The following is a 17740-nucleotide window of genomic DNA, read 5'->3' as shown; positions in this document are numbered from 1 at the left end:
TTACTGAAATGCCTCTAGGCTTCATGTAAGCATAACTAGAAAATAAAGATGAGAAGTGGAGGTCAACACATTGGAACTCTATCCATTACTAGGGAATACAGAGAGGATACAGGTAGTCCTCAACTTACGATCACAATTGGGACCAGAATTTCTGTTGCTAAGTGATGCGGTCGTAAAGTGAGACATCACATGACTGCATTGCTTAACTATGGCAATCCCAGCACTCCCCATTGCAGTTGTTAAGCAAATTCCGCCAGTCATTAGCCCAGGACCCACCCCAATCCAGGCCATTCCAGGCTTGGTCCCTCCCACCCCCAAGCTCAGTAAGATAAGGTACTGCCTCAACTCCCCCCACCTGCCTATCTCCTCCTCCTCTCTGCCCTTTTGGCTGCCCTGCACCCTGCTTTGCAGGGCAGCAAGCAGCCCCAGAACTGCACGGCTCTGGGGCTGCTTGCCATGCCCTGGGAAGCCACAGCCACCCCAGCCCAGTCCCAGTCGCTCTTGCCATCCTGCACTCTGAGGCCCCTGCTGCCCTGCACTCTGCTCCCCCAGCTGACTTTTGCGATCTTCTTGCTCCCGATGCTGATGAGGTGTGCCTGCCCTGGCCCTTTGTAAGGCAGCTGCTAGCCATGTGAGGCCATCTTCCCCAGGTCTCGCGAGAAAATCACTGTGCGCGACATGGGGAAGAAAGCCTCACGTGGCCAGCAGCTGCCTCATGAAGGACCAGGGCAGGCACACCTCGTCAGCAACAGGAGCAAGAAGACGGCAAAGGTCAGCTGGGGTGGCAGAGTGCAGGGCAGCAGGGGGCCAAAAGGGCATAGATGGGGCAGAGATAGGTGGGTGGGGGGAGCTGAAGCACTCCTATGGTTGTAAGTACGGGCGGGCTGCCAAGTGCCCAAATTTTGATCATGTGACTATGGGGGTGCTGCAGTGGTCACTACATGAATGGTCATAAGTCAAGGACTACCTATATGAGGGAACTTTGTAAGGAAGTTTGTAAAGCAAAGGAAAGCTGAAGTAAGATCAAAAAGAACAATTGCAGTTTTACTTAGCAGCCACTTTGCTTAACAACTGAGTTGCTGATCCCAATTGTGGTTGCTAGACAAGGACTACTTGTATTGCATACATACACATGCACATGCAAATGAACATGTTCAGTACTTTTCACATTTATATCACTTGCGTGTCAACTTAAACATAGAAGTGCAAAAATGTACACTGTTGGTACTAGTACTCGGCTAGTTTTTCTGTTGAAAATCATGCAGTTTCAGTTTCAGTCTTCCAGTTTCTACTCTAGTACTTGGCTAGTTTTTCTGTTGACAATCATGCATTAACCCTTATGAAATTCAGTTCCTGCCAGGAATCTTTATTTTAAAAAACTGGCATGAACTTATCTTCTTGGCTTTCAACTAGTAGCATGTTGAGTGAGGAAAGTATTTATTTATTAGGTTTATTTCCCACATTTATTTTGTACAACTCAAAGCAGCATGCATAATGCTCCTTCTATTTTCCCCACAACAACAACCCTGTGAAGTGGGGTGGGCTGAGAGATAGAGTGACTGGCCCAAAGTTACCTGTCAGCTTCCATGCTAAGGGAGGATTAGAACTCACAGTCTTCCAGTTTCTAGTCTAGCACCTTAACTGCTAACCAAACTGGCTCTGTTCAAAAATTAAATTCCCCTGTTTTTCTTCTGTCTGAGCTGAATGGTCTGTTGACCATAGTATCACCTCCATGCTTCCTGTGTGTGTCAATGAGTGCATAGAACCAGGTCACCTTGTTTGACCCTACTGGATAAGGGATTACAGCCCAACAAAATTTTTGGCTACAGTTAGATATTTGGCCATGGCAGTGAGGTTGAGGGATTTTGGGGAGCCACAGGAGAAATGATAGATGAATCCCACTGGAACTCTGATGTAGATAAACCAACAAGGAATTTGTCAGTGTGAGTCTCACTTAGTGGTTGCTCAGGATCTGAAGGAGAGCCAGGTGTAACACATAGATCTCAGCCAGTGTGTATCATAAGCTGGGGATTGATAAAAGTTTGACTTCCTCCACTATGCAATACTGGTTTAGAGGATGATCCAGGTGAGCTGGTGTTTTAGGGAAAGTGTTTACCCCACATCATTAGTTGTATCTAGTCAATGGGCATGCTACAACCAGTAATCTGGAGAGTGAGATGAAGGACTAGCCCTTGGTCACCCTCCAGTGGCAGTTTGGACCTCCAGACAATCATTGTCAAGTCTGGCCAGACCTGGGCTGAGTTTCCTCGAAACTGGAGGATGTCACTCTCTTCTTTCTCTGGCACATGAATAGTATGTGTAATTGATATTAAGTATTTATTGAAAATATTTGTTTATAAACAGTTGGTGATGAAGTGTATGAACTCATATCCAAATATTAATTTAAATTATTTTGTTTATGTTTATAGAGAGTATATGATGATGAAATGGATGAACTCATATCCAAAACTGAAGGAGGAGACAAACCAGAACAGGCAAGTTGAATACATAAAAATAATGTCTTGTTGGGTATAATCCAATCTGTGTATAATGCTGAAAGGGAAAGATGAAAAGACAAGAAAAAGCAGAAGCACCCACTTGAATCAAATTGCTGTCATTCATTGTTGTGAATGTAGCTAATGCTTGCCAGACAGGCTCAGTCTTAATACACATCCCTTCAAGGGAGAGCAGACCCTCATGCTAAACTATCAGTACACATCCCCAAGGGAGAGGAGTATGTGATAAGTCATGTACAGAGTGAGATTACCAGAGATCCTTTCTCTGCTGGAGATTGAAAAATTGTTGTTTTAAACTGCGGGCAGAACACCAAAGAAGGCACTGGACCACAGTTGGGAAAGAGTGACTTCACTCCCCACAGCCTCTGATTTGTTTGAATAGGATTCTGTTTTGTATGAAAATAGGTAATACGTTTAGTTGCACTAGGATCTTCATTTGTTTCTGTGTAGTGCTGAAGTCTAAATTTTCACTGTACAAGTTAAGGAATTGTTTGTAATTCCAACATTTTACAAAGTGATACGTGTCCAAAGATATACTCTTATTCTCTAGAATATTCTTGGGCTGTTTAATATTTCATACTCTTACCTTGTGATCTGTAATATTCTGGGCAGAGAGTATACACAGATACTGCCATTTTGTGGTCTACCCAGAGCCTTGTATTTTTTTTTTCAAAATTTTTCTTTTGTTTATTTAAGTTACCAGTGAGTTGAACAGCTTTGTAAGTTATCGTCTCCCACACTGAATGTTTGCTTTTTAAATTTAAAGTTGTAAAGAGATTTTGTATTTTATCTTTTCTTTTTAATAAAATTTGTTTTTGTTTTCTTTTGTTTGTGAGATTGGTTTGTCTGCCAAGGAAGGGAAGAAGGAATGAATTCTCTAATCTTATTTCTCTATGCTATACAGTCAGCACATGGCATTATGGAAATTATTTTTTCTTTTGTATTTTGATCGTTTAATAATCAGAAAATCAGCATGGGTTGTGCGAGTCCTATCACTCTCACACACTGGGAATAGGGAGTAGAAACCAGATGGATAGGGAGTAGAATAAGGAGCCAGATTTCCCCCTGGAAAGTATGTGATGGTATAAGAGTTACTGAGCTGCTATCTTAAAGCAGGAGGCCTTGTCAAGGTATGAAGATCCAGAGAGCTTCTAGGAGGGGAGATTTGCCTATGGGCTCAGTCTTTGTTAGAGGTAGGATTAATTAGATACTAGTTAACTGGATAATTCTTTTTAGCAAAGAGGCTACAAAAGTTGCTTTTATTTCTAGCTTCCAGATTTGATGGGATAGCTAGGTAAGTGTCAGGGGGCATAACTCTCCTGTATGCTATTGAGGAATGGGAAAACATGAGGTGATGGGCTGAGGAAGATATAGGAATCTGAGGGTGGGTCATTCACAGGGACAGTGAGGCTGATGATTGAGATTGGCCCCACTTTCCAGACTTCAGTATTTACCCTTGTTGCCAGGTCACTAGATCTTAGGTGGCCCTGGGCTCCTAATGCTGCTGTTGAGCACCAAGTCAGTCTGTATTCAGAGTGCTGTCATCTGTGATCTGATCTTGGATGAAGCAGTCAATCCTGGGTTGGCCCAGAAGGGGAATTCATCTCTCACAAATGTGCCCACTTGGATTTTGAGCTTGACACCAGCTTGACAAGGATGGTGTGTATGTGTGTGCACCAGTTGTCATCTGCAGGCCCTAATGGCTTTCAAATTCCGCTCCGCAGAGAATCAAATGTAAAATTCTCTAACTAAAATTGAGGTTTAGGAAGCAGTTGGGTTGATTACTGCTTTACTGGCTTCCCTAGTGCATAACAACATCCCTGCCTGAACTTGCGAGGTTGGTAGTAGGACTTTAACCTGACCTCTGGTGGCATTGACTGTGAGTGCCATGAACCTCAGGAGTTCATGTTAGATCTGGTTTTTATCCCAGCCAGCATGGCCAACTGTCACGTGATGTCAGGAATGATGGGCACTCTTATTATAGACCAACCTGGCATTCAACAGCAGTAGTCAGAGCCCAGAGCTACGTAGAATCCAGTGATGTGGCAACAAGGACATTACACCAATCCTTTGCCATGGTCTGACTGCTTTTCAGCTTGCTGGTACTGCAGGGAAGGACCTCTTAGATTTGTCTGCCCCAGGCAACTAATGGGTCCTGTCAGGTTCCAGAGGGAGCTTGGGGTTTTCCCTGAGAACCTGAATTACAGGTTCTGAAGTGGTCGTGGACAAATGTAGCCCAAGACAAGAAAGATGCATTGTAAAAGCTGGATTTCCTTTCTTCTGTTACAGCAGTTGAACAGTGAAGGGTGAATGCAGTGAAAAGAAGGATTGGAATAAAGCAAGAGAAAGAGGAATTTTTATTTTCAGTACAGAAGGAAGAATTATATGAGACAGAGGACTAGAGGAAGTGTATGGTATCCCAATCACAGAAAGAGTTCTTCTCAAGGACTTGAAGTTTATCTGTTGCTTGATTCCCTAACATTATCTGGGGGGGGGCACTGAAGTTGATTGTTAGGCTATGTTTCCCTGAAAAAAATGATGGACAATAGGTTTGTCTGTGTCTAGTCTCTGAGCTGCACAGTGCACATCATTCTAAAGCTTTTGGAAGAGGCACCTACAACTGAAACACAAAACCATAGCAGTTACTCTGTTACTTGGCAGATACCTTGAGAACTATTATTGCCTCTACTACCTAAAATTCAGTTTTACTGTTTTCCTTAGCTGTAGCCTGAGTTTTGATGAGATTATGGGAAAATATAAGAGGATACCATACTTGAAGCCTAATTCTCCTTCCCTCTGTCACATTCTGCCTATGTTAAAAAGTTGTTCTGTATCAGCATTGTTGATTGTATCTTGAATATCAAGTCTTGTATTTGTAGTTGTGTTGCATATTATATTCTGTCCTCATTTCCCTATCATCTTTTCTAACAAATTAGTTAGAAATTAGATGCTGTTAACTTATTTTATAATATTTATGCTAAGATTTATTCAGCTTTATGAAGTTAATCTGTTTACCTGGACATCTCATCTTCATGTTCAGTAAATCAGTTCTATTGCAAGTAATTTCACAGTGCTGACCAAAAATTCTAACTTCCTCCATTGCATATAAAAATAGGGGATTGGTATATTTTGATTTTGTAGGAGAAAACCCGTGAACAGAAAGAAGCTGATTTGATTCCCAAGATCCAGGAAGCCATCAATTTTGGGCTGCAGGTATTAGACAGTGCCTTTGAACAACTGGACATCAAAGCAGGGAACTCAGACTCTGAAGAAGAAACCAATGAAAAGCTGGAACTAATACTAGAGCCTAAGGTAATAGAGCTTGGTATTAGTTGCCACTTCAATTTTACTGGCTTGACTTTCACAGTAGTGAAACCTATTTAATGATCTCAGGCTAGTCACTATCTCTTGATATTTAAAAGCAAAATGTGGAGACTCCTGCTTAAAGTAGCATGTATCTGCTGGCCAGTAATTCTTATATACTCTTGAATCTTTTTAAAAAAAATATGGGATTGCATTCGCATCTTTCCACCACTCTACTGCAGAGTTTGATCATAGATTTAAATCAAATCACTTTATTTGGCCAGTGCAGATCAACCTGTTAATGTATTACCCAGGCAGGCAACAAGCATTAATAAAACTGTATGCTCAAACATTGCTAATGTGGTACTTTGTTTCCTTGGCCTGTTTTCCTCTGTTTGTTTTCCAGTAATTGTATTTGTAGGTTACACCCTTCCATTTCTGTAAATTAATGAAAACTAGTTCTCAGGATTATATGTTGATGAAGATTCTCAGTCATCCAGGTGGAATCATCTGGAGGTTGAGTCATGGGAACTGGACTTCTTTTCTTTTGGTTTGATACATTTTGGGTTTGGTTTGGACAAGCAGCGAAACGTATCAAACCAAAAGAAAAGAAGTCCAGTTTTGGTTTGGACAAGCAGTTTGGCTTGGACAAGCAGTTTTGGTTTGGACAAGCAGCGAAATGTATCACACCAAAAGACAAGAAGTCGAGTTGCCATGATTCAACCTCCAGATAGTTCTCAGGATTGCCTGGGAAAGCAGAAATTTTTTGCTTGTAACAGAAACTATATAGGTAGTCCTTGACTTACAACAGCAGTTGGAACTGGAATTTCCATCACTAACCGATGCAGTTGTAAAGTGCGGCCACATCACTTAGTAAGGGCAATCCCTGCAGTCCTGATTACTATTGTTAACTGAATTCCACAGTCTTTAGGTGAGGCAACTTCCTGCCGGCTTCCCACAGCCAAAGTCAATGGGGAAGCCGGCAGGCAGTTGCAAGTCACAGGTCCATAGGCAGGTAAGTGGTTGCTGCCAGGTGGGGGAGGGAGCAAGGGGGTTCAGGGGGGTTCAGGGGAGGGTCAGGGAAGGTGTGCAGGTCAGTGAGGGTGCATGAGAGGCACAGGTCAGGGAGGGTGCGGGGGTTGCAGATTGGGGAGGGTATGTGGGAGTGCAGGGAGGTGTGGCAAGGGTTGGGGAGGGAGGGTGCACCAGGGTGCACAAGTGACCAGCACAGTGCAAGTACAGAGGGGCTGGGGAGAGTGTGCGGGTGGAGGAGATTTACATTGATTTTCTGGGGAAGCTGGCAGGGAAGGTTGCAAATGGCGATCATATGACTGCAAGGGTGCTGGGACGGCCAGAACTCTGAGGACTGGTCGTAACCACCATTTGTTCAGCACTGTCGTAACTTGGAATGGTCGCTGACCAAATGGTCATAGGTCGAGGACCACCTGTAGTCAATACAGTGCATGAGCAGAGCAGCTTAAATTTCCCAGGAGCAATGTGGAGAAAAATCTTCTGGTTTTGTAGAAGAAAAAAGGTCTTACAAGGCTTTGTTTCCTTTTTCTTTCCATCTGGGACTTTGAAGTAGCCGAATTAGCTGGAGCATGGTTGTGTTCTGGCTACAAAAGGAGAAGCCTCCCAGACCTGAATGTTAGTGTGTTGGGAATAGATATTGGCTTGGTATGTATCAGAGAGAAAGAAAATGTTGCAGACAAGTGCCGAGCAAACCAGAAACATACCCAGGACAAAGCCAGCTTGGGGAGTGCATGGAAACCAGAGCAGCATGAAGAGGGTGATTGGAGGCATTGTAGAGGCAGGAGCTGTGCATGAGTGACTGAACTCTGTGAATATTAGATCTGAGAATCAGGAGCATTTGTAGAGCCCAGCAGCCATGTCAAACTTCCCCACTGCCAATCAGAAACTGAAAGATGACCAAGTAGCATCTTAGGCCAGAAATATGTAGCCAAAAAGCCTAGAAAATACCAGACAGCCAAACCTGGGGGACTAAAGGCTTTTTAGGATCCAGGCTGAGAAGAAAAGAATATTAATTTATTTGCATTTGACAGCTGAAGGGTTGGTAAAGACAGGACTAGCTAAGCTCTAGTAATTAATACATTGTAGGCCATTCAAGCCTGCATATAAGAAAAAGGAGAGATGAGAGGAAATGTTTTTAGAAACCTATAAGAATAAGCCATATAGTAGGTTCACACAAGAAGATACATAGCAAATAATAATATATAAAGAAATAAAATGAAGAAATAAATATATAATCAAATAGAAAAAGAATGATCAGAACTAGATAGATAAGAGCTATAGGAAAACCCTTGAAATAAGTGGATATATCCTCAGTTCTGTTTGTAAAGAAATATTTATTTCTATACAATAAATCCTCCCTTGTAGCAGACAAAACTTCACTTTTTGTTTGTAGTCTGTACCAGTTCCACAAAAAAACATCCCACAGGCTTCCATCTCATCCAGTTCCTAACACTATTAAAGAAAGTATCTGTAAAGGTAGATGGGTGGGGGGAATGTTCCAAACAATTTTCCTCCAATTTTATTGTCTTGCGATTCTGGATAATTACAGGAGGTTCTGTGAAGTATTAGTGGTTTGTTGCTAACATTTCATAACAAACTTAATGCTGATAATAGTGAATGAAGTAGCAGAAAGTTATGCTGAGTGGAATGAGCAGATTGGTGGTGCCTCTTGGCAAGGAGTTCCAGGGGCTCCACAAAAACCTTGTGTTCATTGGTTGCTCATGCCTGCCTTAAAGGTTTGTTTTTAATGTGAGGCCCTGGGCATACAGTTTGCAGTTTCATGCCTCCAGTGGATCAGAAAAATGTTGGTGGCTTCCCAGCCTTTTGTTTTCAGCTTATTATCTTGTAGTTTGCTTCTTGTACTTTTGCTTTTTATGTCCAATGGATAGCTGGTGTGAATTATAAACATTGCTTTGGATGTTGATGTGTGAATCTCCCCCTCCTTCAAAAGAAACTTAATTTTGTTCCAAACACCTTTTGAAATAGAGATTTACTGAGAAGCTTCATTTCAGAGTCTGGGCAAGATGTGTTTCTAGAAATTTAGGAGGCATATTTCTCATCTGGTTGGTTATAGGGAGTGATGAAAGCCACATGCCTTTGATTCCAGGATAGAATTCATATAGTCCTTCCTAATGCTTCTAACCTATTATTAATAAGACATAGGGACAGGGGGAGAATTATGCCAGTAGCTCCAAAAGTAATAGGCCTTTTCTAGCTGGTTAATCTGAGCATGGATTTCTGCCAGGGTCAAGTCTGGAAGGAGAACAGAGCTCCCATATGCTGAATATTTGGCAAGCTTCACACATGCTATACCATGGTTTGTTTTAGCAGTGGTTTATTTAACAAACCATAGGAGCCAGGTTTATGCATAACACTAAGCCATAAACATAGTTTGCAAAAACAATTGCTGGGTACATACACTATGCTATGTGATTTTTTTTTTTTTGGCTTAGTGTAACATTTAAGCCCACTCTTCCTTCTACCCTTAAAGTTCCATTAATACAAGTTTAAAAGGTGAGATAAGAGAATCCCATTGAAATAAAATATGAGTTGCAGATTACCTTGAGATCATTTTTATTCATTATTGGTAATGCAGTGGATAGCTAATTGAGATCTTGGGAATTGGTAATTAACCATCAAGTGAAGAGTTGTGCACATTGTTATACTTTGAAGTTTAATCTTCAAAAACTGGGCTTTAAATTTAAAATGATTTATTTTTTACAGGATCTTTACGTTGATCGACCTTTGCCGTATTTAATTGGCTCCCAACTGTTTATGGAACAAGATGATGTTGGGCTTGGTGATCCTTCCAGTGAAGGTAGGTGAAAGAACTAGTAATAAATAGTTAACGGCTAATTTATTTTTAAGGCTTATTATAGGCCAGTTACTAATCACTAGGTATGTGCAAAATATTCAGTCTTCAGAGACAGAACATTCTAGGGAACTCCAGAGTATTCTGTTCTGAACCTTCGTGATTCAGCCATTCTGAGAATGGTCTAGCATAACCTAACCATAATATGGGATGGAACACATCCAAAACATTCCCTCTCACCCCTATGGGTGGTATGTGTCTTCCTTAATCTCAGGTCCTCTACCAGAGGCCTGGGAGTTTGAGGGTTCTGCGCAGTATCTTAGCTCTTCCTAGCACTGCACTCTTCTGGACAGAGTGCTCTGATGTTGTTCCTGGGATCTGTTGGAGTCACTCTCCCAGCTTTGGAGTCACAGCCCCAAGTGCTCCTGTCACCACTGGGACCACTTTGGCCTTTACTTTCCGCATTCTATCTAGTTCCTCCTTCAGGCTCCGGTACTTCTCCAGCTTCTCATACTCCTTGTTCCTGATATTGCTGTCACTTGGCACTGCTACATCTATCACCACTGCTGTCTTCTGGTCCTTGTCTACTACCACAATGTCCGGTTGACTGACCAGTACCTGCCTGCCTGTCTGGATCTGGAAGTCCAACAGGATTTTAGCTCTGTTATTCTCCATGACCTTCTGTGGAATCTCTCATCTGGACTTGGGAGGGTCTAGCCCATACACTGTACAGATGTTCCTGTACACAATGCCAGCTACTTGGTTGTGCCATTCAGTGTATGCTGTTCCTGCCTGCATCTTATACCCTGCCACTATGTGTTGGACTGTCTCTGAGGCCTCTCTGCACAGTCTGCACCTTGGGTCCTGCCTAGTGTGGTAGACCCCTGCTTGTGTGGATCTGGTGCTTAGTGCCTGTTCTTGTGCTGCTATGATCAGTGCCTCAATGCTGTCTTTTAGTCCAGCCACTGGTAGGATTTCCCAATGTCAGCCATCTCACTATCTGTTGATGGTGCATCCCATGTAGGGTCTTGTCTTGCCATGGCACTTCCTCTACTTGAACTTTCTCCCATGTCTGCTGCTGCCTCAGGCATTCTCTCAGCAACTTACCGTTGGATGCCATCTTACTGATGTACTCCTGGATGCTCTGGGTTTCATCCAGGACAGTAGCTTTGACACTCACCAGACCTACCTGCCCTTTTTCCAGCTGGGTACAGTCTCTGGGTGTTGGACCTCTGTACACTGTGAGGAGCTTCCAGGTCTTCACATCGGCAACCTTCATGTCGTCCTTTGGCCAATTCACTATATAGGCAGGGAATCTGATGATTGGCAGGACGATGTGTTCTTCAGGACCTGTCTTATCCTTTGGTCGTACTTGGATGTTGCTGTCTTCCTTGCCTCCTCATCATGGTTCCCATGTGACTGTGGGATACCAAGGTACTTGTAGCTGGTCTGTATGTCTGCTATGTGGCCTGCTGGTAGTTTTACCCCATCAGTCTTAACTACCTTCCCTCTCTTTATTACCATCTGGTCACACTTCTCCAGTCCAAATGACATCCCAATGTCCTCACTATAGATCCGTGCCAGGTGGATCAGAGAGTCAATGTCTCATTCACTGTTAGCATACAGCTTGATGTCACCTATGTAGAGGAGGTGGCTGAGGATAGTTCCACTCTTGAACTTGTATCCGTATCCAGTCCTTGTGATTATCTAGCTGAGAGGGCTCAAGCCTATGCAGAACAGCAGCAGGGACAGTGTATCACCTTGGTATTTGTTCCACTTGATGGCCACTTGTGCGAGCTGTCTTGAGTTGACTTCCAGTGTTGTCTTCCACAGTCCCCATTGAGTTCTTGAGGATGGTTCTTAGTGTCCTGTTCACTTTGTATAGTGCCAGGCATTCACAGATCCATGTGAGTCGTAGGCTTTTCTATAGTCAATCCAGGCTGTGCTCAGATTGATCTGTCTAGACCTGGAGTCTCGGGTGACTGCTCTGTCTATGAGCAACTGGCATTTTGAGCCTATGGTATTGTTTCCCAATGCCCTTCTGAGCTGTGCTCATGTAGTGGCCCATATGGTCCTGTAGGTTAGCAGCTATGATGCCTGATAGGACTTTCCATGTTGTGGGGAGGTAGGTTATTGGCTGACAGTTGGGCGGTGTTGTTCCCTTGTGAGGATCTCTCATGATCAGCGCTGTCCTTCCTTGTGTTAGCCAGTCTGGATGGGAGTCTGCTGCTAGCAGCTGGTTCATCTGTGCTGCTAGGCATTCATGCACTGCTGTTAGTTTCTTTAGCCAGTAGTTGTGGATCATGTCTGGGCCAGGTGCTGCCCAGCTCTTCATGTTCTTGACCTGCTGTTGGATGTCTGCGACTGTGATGGTGACTGGTTCCTGTTCTGGGAGATTGCTGTGGTCACAGGTCCTGCAGCACTGGTGTTTTGTGTCTTCTCTTTCTTCCATATGTTCTTCCAGTACTGTTCAGTTTCTGCTGGTGGTGGCTCTGCTGTTACTCTGTTGTTGCACTGCAGTTGGGAGTACACCTTGGATAGTTCTTTGGAGAACAGGACATTTATCTTCTTGGCCTCTCCTTCTCTAGTGTACCTCCTTAGACTGGTAATCAGTGCTGTGAGCCTTTGTTTAGCAGTCTCTAGGGCTTCAGATGGAGTCAGGCCCATGTATTTTTTCAGTAGCCTTATCCTTAATCTCTACACCCTTCTGTAGTTCCACCAGCTGACTAATTTCTCTTCAAGTTGCCTTGATCTTAGCCTCCAGTCTCATTTTCTGGGGGTTGTAATGCTGTTCTTGATTGTGTAGTCAAACATCTCCAGGATTACAGCAGCTGTAGTGTATACCAGTTCATTGGTTTGAGTTATGGTTGTAGTAGGGATTATCGTGAGGGCTCAGTTGGCATCTTCTGGCATACTGTCTGGTGGTACTTCCCCACTGAACCTTGGTAATCGGTCCTGAGGGTTAACTGTAGCTAGTTTATCCATGATCTTATACTTCATATCAGCTGCTGTGCTCTGTAATGGAAGGGGTGGCAGTGACATTCCAGATTCAGATGTTGGCTGCATATCTGTTGTTCTTCCGGGTCTTCTTGAATCTGGGATGTAATGTGTAGTTGGTCTATTTCAAGTTGTGAGGGCACTTTCCTCTTCACTATATTGAAGCATTGGCTAACTAGCTATTTCTCAGTTAGCGTGGATGGATTTCTGTCCATCCATAGTTCCCTCATACGTTTCACATATCCCCCCTCATTAGGTTTACTGTTGTAACAGCATTCTATCAATTCCAGGTTCTCTTGTCTCGTCCATGTATGGTTTGTTCCACTAGCCCACTTATCATCAGATTGTCCTGGTTCCCCAACATCTGGTGCAGACCTTGTTAATTCTGGCAGTGTCTGAGCTGGCATGACTCTCTTAGTTCATGTCACTCTCATATCCGAGGTAGGCAGATGAAGCGTTAGGTGGTCTTTGCCCAAGGACTCCTACTGGTAAGGTAGGTACCAGATGGGATTCAAACCCCAGTCTCCCATGTCAAAGGACGGTGCTATGTTATCCAGCTGCCTATATATAATTTTTGTTGAAGATTTTAATTACAGTAATAAAAAGTAATACAAACTAAACTCAGAGAGAGAAAGAAAAGTAAAAAGAGAGAGTAAAAAGTGCAAAGAAAGAAAAAAAGAAAAAGAAGGAAAGTGAAAGTGAAATAAAGAAAAGAAATATATAAAGAAGTGACTTCCAATTTTCATCACAACAAATATAAACAAGTTTGATAGATTTTCACCTCCTATAAGGTTACAAACAGATATCTTTTCTTCCCATAACCCATCCCTTATCTATAAGCAAATCCATAAGATTTCAACTTTTCAATCCTGGTGTCAGCAAAAAGTCCATAAAGGGTTGTCAGAATTTCATGTCTTATTTTAACTTTGATCAAATAAACCAGCTTTATATTCCTTCCTTTTGCTTCTGAAAATCTTAATCTTTAATTAATTCAAATATTGTTGTAGGATTTGATCTCTCTTCAATTCATTTTTGTCCCATCGCATAGGCTTCTTCAAGGCTTTAACAAGCTTCTTTTGTAAATCCAATAAAAATACATTATCCAAGTCATTCTCTTGGTTTATCATTTGTATTTCCCCTTTAATTTTTAAAACTTCAGCCAGCTTCTTTTGTATATCCAGTAAAGAGTCCTTATCCAGGTCACTCTCTTGGCCTGTCACTTGTATTTCCACTTTAAATGCCTTCTCTGCCTTGTAATCCACACTTTTTAAATCCAATCTTTCTGATTCTGTTTCTACATCAAGCAAAATTTGTTTCACATCTATCATTACTCCATTAACATCCTTTAGACATAGTCTATCCATAGATACATTACTGATATTGTTAATGTTGTGGCTACTAATTTCTGGCCCCATTCTTCAAAGATCTTTAATGTTTCAAATGTTACAGTGTCTTGTGTCCTTTTGTAAATCCCAATCCTAATCAAAACCAAAGGCAGGGGTTTTTTTTCTTTTTCCCTGGAATCTTTAGTCCCTTCTAGCCCCCTCTAGTGTCCAATTAAAATAATAAAGTAGACAGTACTAGTAATTAAAATAATTACAGTAGACAAAATAATTTTGGTTCCCATGAAAAGCTGTTTATTTTATATAGTTAGTTCCAAAATCTTACAATAAATGTTTCAGTATTCCAAATTTGTCTGGACCCTTAATTCATTTACAACTTTCTTGGTTCAAAATCTTATGTAGCTTTTTGCCGTTTATTTCAAATTCTTTAAGTTCTTAAACTTATACTTAATTTTTCTTTCGTTCAGAGATGAAGATAGGCTCACCAGTTCAAACTTGTTGTTCCAAAGATCTCTAATAGTTTTAAGATGGTTAGATAAGCAATTTTCAAAAGTGATTAGAAGCAATGTTAGCAAACTTAGTGTCTTTTAAAAGGCTTTGCCATGGTTATGAGCTTGATGATTGATCTCTTCTTCTCCCAGCTCTCAAACCCATGGGAGATTGCTGTCCTGTGGTCTCCTTGCGAGGAGCAGCCATCCAGAGCATATATGGCCAATCTCCTGTCCTCCCCTTGTCCAGAGAGGTTCCGCAGAACCGGTCTACTAACCAGTTCTTCAGCCTTTGCCACAGTTGTCATCTCCACTCTCTTGGAGACATGTTTAGCTTACCATGCCTCCGCCAGAAGTCTGAACCATTTTCTGTTCAAAAAGATTTCCTTCCAGAAGATTGCCAGGCTACTCCTGAAATAACTGGACCAACGTGGGCTGGAGTAAAGATGGAACATTCCTGAGTACTCTTCTTGCACTGAACCCATTTCTCTCTTTTGTCTAAAGAATTAATCTTAGAAATTTGATACAGGGATGGCTTGGGTTAGGGCAAAGGAGGAAATTATGTGCATACTTACTGTATTTATGAGTAACTTTTTTTAATCAAAGTACTCTAGGCAGTTTATAGTATTTCAAGAGATATAATGCAAAACATTAAAAAAAAACTATTAGAACAGATGGAGAAAAGGTATATTCAGGTACCAGCTTGTTACAAAATTACTATATAGAATGTTGGGGGCATCTAGCAAACTTGAAAGGTTATAATTTCCAGAAATAAAAGGTAAAAATCTGTCATATCATGAAATAGAGAAAGGCACTTAGAATATAACCAATTACAGAAGCGATGCACAAATCTTGTCTTTTTCCTTTGTCAATGGAACAAAAGGTTCAGTGGATGGTGACCATGGAAGCCTGATAGACAGTGAAGGAAAAGAAGAGGTGAGTAGGCTGATAATCTCTTGAGGAATTTTTAAAAATAGCTTCTAAATATAACATTCTAAGTTTTCTGGGAAGTTCAGGGATGTATCAGTTTACAATATTGGTGGGAACATTTTTTAAATTAAGTACTCATTATCCTTATCTTAGATGAAAACAATTCAGGTACTATTTCAGAAAAGTTGCTATCCAGAGGGCTGTTGCATGGAAGCCCAAGACAACAGTTCCTGCATGTTCTCAAGTCGAGTGACATTTCTCTTAAATTTGCTTTTGCTTTTCAGGAATTGGAAGAATTTGGGACTATAAGTGATGAAGATCAGAAACAGGTAAGAAATGCATTTTGTCAGGTTTCTGTTCTCTCCAAACAACCATTGGGTTGAGAAAATAAATAGCATGAGGAAATAAATTGTTCAGATAGAATGCTACAGGTGACCAGAACAAGTTTCCTTCCCTCATTTAAGTGTAAGAATTCATATTGAGTGGTCATGTACTCCATATTGGATGGAGGAAAAAAGTATAAGATACATTTCTCTTCCCCCACCTCACCCTCTTCCCAGATTGTTTTATTTCTAGGCACTCAGGCTCAAAATTATGGAAGTTCTGTTTAGGTCATTTCAACGGTTGTTTTTAATTAGTCTCTTAACTTTTTTCCTAGAAGCCATATTCCAAATGTCTAAGTCTGCCTTGCTGTGTAATGTATATAGAGGACCATTCCTGCTTAAATTTAGTCAAACTTCTAGTGATTTAAAAGTTAAGATTGTGAAGAACAAAAAGAAGGAATATAAAGTTGGACTATTTGATCATGGATAAATTATTTGTTTGCTATTTCTGGTAGCTCCTAATGGACTTTTTGCTGAACCAGGACTGAAAAGATGATGATTTCTGGATTGAATATAGATAAAATTTAGGCTATGGGAGAAGAATTTTTTTATTTGTAACTTTAAAAGAGAGTGAAAAGTTATTATATTAGCTTATGCTCAATGTGATGAATGCTGGAAGCCACTTCATTATTGTCTTTGTTGCCTTTTTCTCTTTCTTTTCTCTTCTACCTTTTTCTTTTCCTTTTTTTTGTGCACCTTCTGAACTTTTCTTTTTCTTTTTTCTTCCAGTTTTGTTTATATTAGTTTTTACTATGTTGATTAAAAACTTCAATAAAATTACCAAAAAAAAAAAAATGGTCGAGCTTCTGTTATGAATATATACTGTCAGTTTTGCCATTGATGAATATTCACCAATTTTGGTCACCCAATCTTGTATCATTGGCAGTTTCACCCTTCCAGTGTTGTGCCAGGTTCATTCTTGCCACTGCCAGCATTTAAAGTATCTTAATATTTTATTTTATTTTATAGTTTATTAAAGTATTTTAATATTAGTAGTTTCATTCCAAGTTTTATTTTAAAAAAATTCTGAATACTGTGGTATATTTATTTCCAATACTTTTTGAGTATTTTTGCATGACAACCACATGTAATAAAATATATCTTTTTTATTGTGGCATTTCCAACATTTATTATCATATGACTTGTCTTTCTTAGAAATCATTGACAGAGTTATACACCATCTGCAAAACATTTTATGCCAGTTTTCTCTCAGATTATAGGTTGGGGTGAATTTTATTCATTTCTTCCAGAGCTCTTCCCATTGTTCCACTGCAATTCTTTGAAATTTTACATCCATTTTATCATGTAGCTCTTAATTTGTTTCGTCTTTGTGTTACATTTCAATAGCAATTTGTAAATTTGTCCCAATAGATGATCTTAGTTCTGTATAAACATTTCAAATGTCCTATTTCTCAAGGTCCCTGCATCTTTCTTTAAGTGACTTTTTATTTTTCCAGCAATGTGTAAATACATTAACTATGGTAAATTCCTGCCTTCAATAAGCAGTTCTTGTTGTGTCTTTAGCCTGTTTTCTGAATCTGGATGTAGACTAGTATTAGCATATGTAATTAAATCTTTCTTACTGTAGTTATCCAAGAAATAAAAAACATTTTGACGATGACATTAGTGGGGAAATTGCCAGACTTATCATTTTTAGAAGATTCCAAATTTTTAACAAACTTTGTCATATAACATGCCCCTTCAAATTCTTTTCTTCTTTTGTTTCTTTGTACCTGTGAGGTCCATTGGCCCAGCCAGCTCCTTCTATAATTGATGTTCTGCTATTTGGAGATTGTATCCATTCTGTTTTTCATGATAGACAGTTTGGTTGATAATATAATTTGAAGTTTGGAAATACATGTCCACCTCTTTCAGCATCGTTTCTCAAGATGGAACATTCACTGTCTCAATACTTTTTTGCCATTATTTATCTGCC

General features: G+C 40.7%; 1 protein-coding gene across 6 annotated transcripts in view; it reads left to right on the top strand.

The window, feature by feature from the left end:
* The window catches only part of WASHC2C (WASH complex subunit 2C), an 82989-nt gene that overhangs the window by 2073 nt on the left and 63176 nt on the right, over positions 1-17740 (top strand). For 5 of the 6 annotated variants that reach the window (XM_088139369.1, XM_088139368.1, XM_088139367.1 and 2 more), the window contains exons 3-7: positions 2430-2495; positions 5658-5828; positions 9576-9669; positions 15375-15427; positions 15706-15750. In XM_088139369.1, the coding sequence (XP_087995495.1) occupies positions 2430-2495; positions 5658-5828; positions 9576-9669; positions 15375-15427; positions 15706-15750 (429 nt within the window). The remainder of the gene's footprint in view (positions 1-2429; positions 2496-5657; positions 5829-9575; positions 9670-15374; positions 15428-15705; positions 15751-17740) is intronic. The other variant, XM_088139370.1, reaches the window with a different exon arrangement.

This window comes from Python bivittatus, unplaced genomic scaffold (assembly GCF_059951505.1).
Source record: "Python bivittatus isolate LINGU-HERP-01145 unplaced genomic scaffold, Pbiv_v1 ctg000210_np1212, whole genome shotgun sequence".
NCBI classification, from domain to species: Eukaryota; Metazoa; Chordata; class Lepidosauria; order Squamata; family Pythonidae; genus Python; species Python bivittatus.
This window is presented reverse-complemented; position numbering and strand designations above follow the sequence as displayed.